The following is a 3,539-nucleotide window of genomic DNA, read 5'->3' as shown; positions in this document are numbered from 1 at the left end:
GGAATTCCCTGGTCCAGCTTGCACATCTAGCAGCCATGAATACTTAAAGCTGCAACAGTAAGGTGAATAGTTAATTCCCTCCATGAGTTGACTCAGTATGGAGTTGTTAAATTCTCAGAATGTTAATTTATTTGACCTTTGTGATCATGGGCTCATGGCATCTCCTTACATAAGCAAACCCATCAATCAAACCAAATAAAATAAAGTCCTTAATTTGACTAGATCATATTTCTTCATCCACAATCTTGCCTTCCCATAAAGTCATATTCCTTGGCATGAACTTCTCAACCAATTCAAAAGAAGAGATCAAATGACAGAAAGGGAGAGTTGATAAAAGATTTGCAGAACCAATTGATCTCCAATTCCAATAAGGATACATCTTTATTACATGGAGGAGATTGTCATTCTCTTGGACCAAAGAAACCAAACCAGGTAAAGCAATTAAAAGGGTATTTACAACTCAATCTAGCAGTCAACCATAACTCAATGGAAATCCAGGAACAGAGAGACTAAGACCTCTCTAAACAATGAATTGTTGCTCATTCTCCATGGTTATTCCTAGGGACCAATTTAGTTCAATTCAATTCAAATTTCAATGAGACGATATTTTCAGGTTCAAGGACCTGTGAAGCCATGCCTTCCATCTGCTACTCCCCTTCCTTGCAATTATGTTTCCTTTCGTCGCCTCCAGCTGCCGCTGCGGCTTCTTGAAAAGCACGAAATTCCTTCCGCCGCGAGATCCAATGGTTTCCCAATGACTTAAAGCTGCAACACAGAAATCCACATTCAAAACAAAGAAAAAAGAAAACCCAAATGTAATTCAATTGGGAAAAAAAATGGGATTTTGATTGGGAATGGTCTATTACCATCGGTTCCGGCATTAGCGGAGTAGAGGCGGAAGTTGTTGAGATCGGAGCCAAGAACGGGGAGACGACCCTCGCGAGCGTAGGACTTAAGAGTGGTGTCGATAACCGCCGCGACAAGCTCATCCTCATTGACGAGGAACCGGAGCGGTCCGGCGCTGCCCAAGACATTGACGGTAATCAGGAGGCGGTTGCCTTTGCTGCTGTGAGGATTCTTCTTCTGCTTATGGAGCAACATCTGCATTTTTTAATTGCCTTTCAATGATTCCTCTCGTCGAAAGATGAAAACCAACCAAGAGAACAGGAGGATCAAAGCGAAGAAATTGATTTCAATCGAAAGAATAAAAAAGAAAGAGATGGGTAGGATGAGAGAAGGCGGTGAGGAAGGAAAAAGGAGGAAAGTTATTGGTTCAGGGATCCACGCCGAGGCAGCGGTAGTACCAGCCTTCCTTGCAGGAGCCAAAGGAGAAAGAGAGGAGGTGGTGAAGGTGAAGGAAGCAGAGGATGGAGTCGCTCGAGGAGGATAACTGCGCGGATTGGGTTCGCGCGGTTGCCCTCGCAGAGGAAGAGAAAAGCATTAAATTACTTATTGTTTCTACCATTCACAATCGCCAGGGACTGAGTTGTTTCGGAGCAGATCGATTTACAAAGTTACGAGCTCAAGAGAGAAGAAGAAGAAGGCAGAAGAAAGAATAAGAAGAAAAATAAGAGGAGGAGGAGGAAGGAAGAAGGCTGGTGCCGCTCTCTTCAGCCTGCGCCTTCATATAAATTTGTTTCCGTTGTTGGTTAGGATTTCAACTAGCTAATCACCCGTACGGAATACGGAGGCAACTAGAATTTGTGGGAAAGGGATGTCAGATCAGAATTGACGATGAGCTTTTGTTATACTTGGACCAGTGTTTTCAATCTTTCATTGGTCCAACCACTTGGATCACTGATCCAGTGACTCGGATCATTCTAAATCGGCTCGGTTCAACCAATCCGTTACATCACAAAAATCATAATGGGGTATAGACGGAGTAAAATCAAAGCAAATCAGCTCATATTCAAATTTCAAATTCGAATTGACTCAATATTCAAATATATTTACATTCGAATATAATTTGATCAATTAAATCAAATTATACCTTTATAAAATTAAAAAAAAAATGATCTATAATATAATTTTATTAAAGAGAAATAAAGGACATTTAGATCATCTCACACGTGTGTATTAACGTTATGGATCAAATCTAATCAGCTCGTATTGGAATTTGATCTAATTACATCTAACCGGAGCAAGGGATGTGGCTTCAAAATATATAAATAAGTGTAATTGTGTAAGGGCAGGTACTATGTACGTTGTATTCGAATAATCTGAATTCAATTTAATTATATCAACACATTTTTGGATTGCTGATCAACAAAAAAAGAATGGAAGTTTCCAACCAAGTGGTTTTAACACCTTAGCTTCTTCTCAAAAAACAATGACACATACATAAAATTTGGAAGTTTTAACTTAGCCGGTATTTGGAACCAATTTCAGACAATACTTGATGTTGGGTTTTGTGTTTATGGGAAAAACATTTTCTTAGATCATGCCTTGGAAGTTGAGAAAGGTGTGGTATGAAAAAGCATCATTCTTGGTGTTTATTTGTCTTTTTGTTATTAACAATATCTTGACATGGCATTGAAAAACGCCTATATAAGAGAGACTTGATCTTCTCCTCAGTCCTCACACATGGTGCCTCACACCATCTCATTGGTACATCCCACCCTGCATTGGGAACATTTCCTATACTTAAATGTTTTTATTTAAGGGAGATATTCCCAATGTGCCTGTAAGGTTGTTATACAGATCCCAATTCTATATATAAATGCAACAACAATAGTACCAAATAAAAAAAACAATTTTTGAGAAAACAGCATGTCAATGCAGTACTATTTTCAAAAAATAGTAAAATACCTCTAAAAAGAGCATTAATTCAAAACACCCACCTAGATTTTCCAAGGACCAAATTCCGTTAGGTCCCTGATATTAGAATTCAGCAATGTTGTTTGGACTTTGAACCGGATTACTGAAAGCAAAAGCTGCACACAATCCGTTGAATCTTAGTCGCACGTTGGGAATATCTCCCATGCAGGATTTAAGTTTGGCAATTGTACTTTTATTCTTGACTCCACTATCAAATGTGTTATTGTTTTGTGTCATATAAAGTAGTGAACCGAAATCCTGACCAAATTAACATTACGAGTCAGCTGTCACTTCTCATATCACAAATTCACAACCCAGCAGTAGCACTACCTCCACTTAGAAAAGGGCAAGAAAAGGTTATTCCCTCAAAAACGCTTCTTCGTCAGTCGTCACAAAGAAAAGAAAAAAAAAAATCTAGTTTGACTTAAACATTCGGTGGACTTAAATATATCATACATTCATACGTCACTAACATGTTAATAACTGTTAACATGTGATCTCACGTGACCCATTTAAATTTAAAAAGAAAAAAGAAAAAATCCTATTTTATTTGAAGAAAGAATCATATATAGGCTCTCACAATCAACTAGCATGACATCCTAAACCATCCAATTAAGTATTTTCTCTCTAGTTCTTTTTAAACATTTTTGAAGGGCAAAAAAGTCTTTTCAATTAATTCTATCAAATTTAACCGACTTACCCTAACTTTTAAACCCATCAAC

General features: G+C 38.0%; 1 protein-coding gene across 1 annotated transcript; it reads right to left on the bottom strand.

Moving 5' to 3' along the window:
* Positions 1-327: 327 nt before the first annotated feature.
* LOC148863875 (uncharacterized protein At4g22758-like) lies at positions 328-2,016 on the bottom strand. Its single transcript, XM_088975393.1, has 2 exons — positions 867-2,016; positions 328-765 (listed from the first exon to the last, which is right to left on the bottom strand). Exons 1-2 carry the CDS (start codon positions 1,105-1,107, stop codon positions 593-595), a joined length of 414 nt encoding a protein of 137 aa, XP_088831519.1. The 5' UTR covers positions 1,108-2,016; the 3' UTR covers positions 328-592.
* Positions 2,017-3,539: the final 1,523 nt, after the last annotated feature.

This window comes from Nelumbo lutea, chromosome 3 (genome assembly GCF_056320005.1).
Source record: "Nelumbo lutea isolate HS-2025 chromosome 3, American lotus-T2T, whole genome shotgun sequence".
NCBI lineage: Eukaryota > Viridiplantae > Streptophyta > Magnoliopsida > Proteales > Nelumbonaceae > Nelumbo > Nelumbo lutea.
The sequence above is the reverse complement of the archived record's forward strand: the minus strand, read 5'-3'. Positions and strand labels throughout refer to the sequence as shown.

Excerpts from the sequence above, each read along its gene's own strand:
- LOC148863875 (XM_088975393.1), bottom strand. The coding sequence starts at position 1,107 with ATGCAGATGTTGCTCCATAAGCAGAAGAAGAATCCTCACAGCAGCAAA. Across the intron at positions 766-866 it reads CGCTAATGCCGGAACCGATG|CTTTAAGTCATTGGGAAACC; the intron begins GTAATAGACCAT and ends TCTGTGTTGCAG.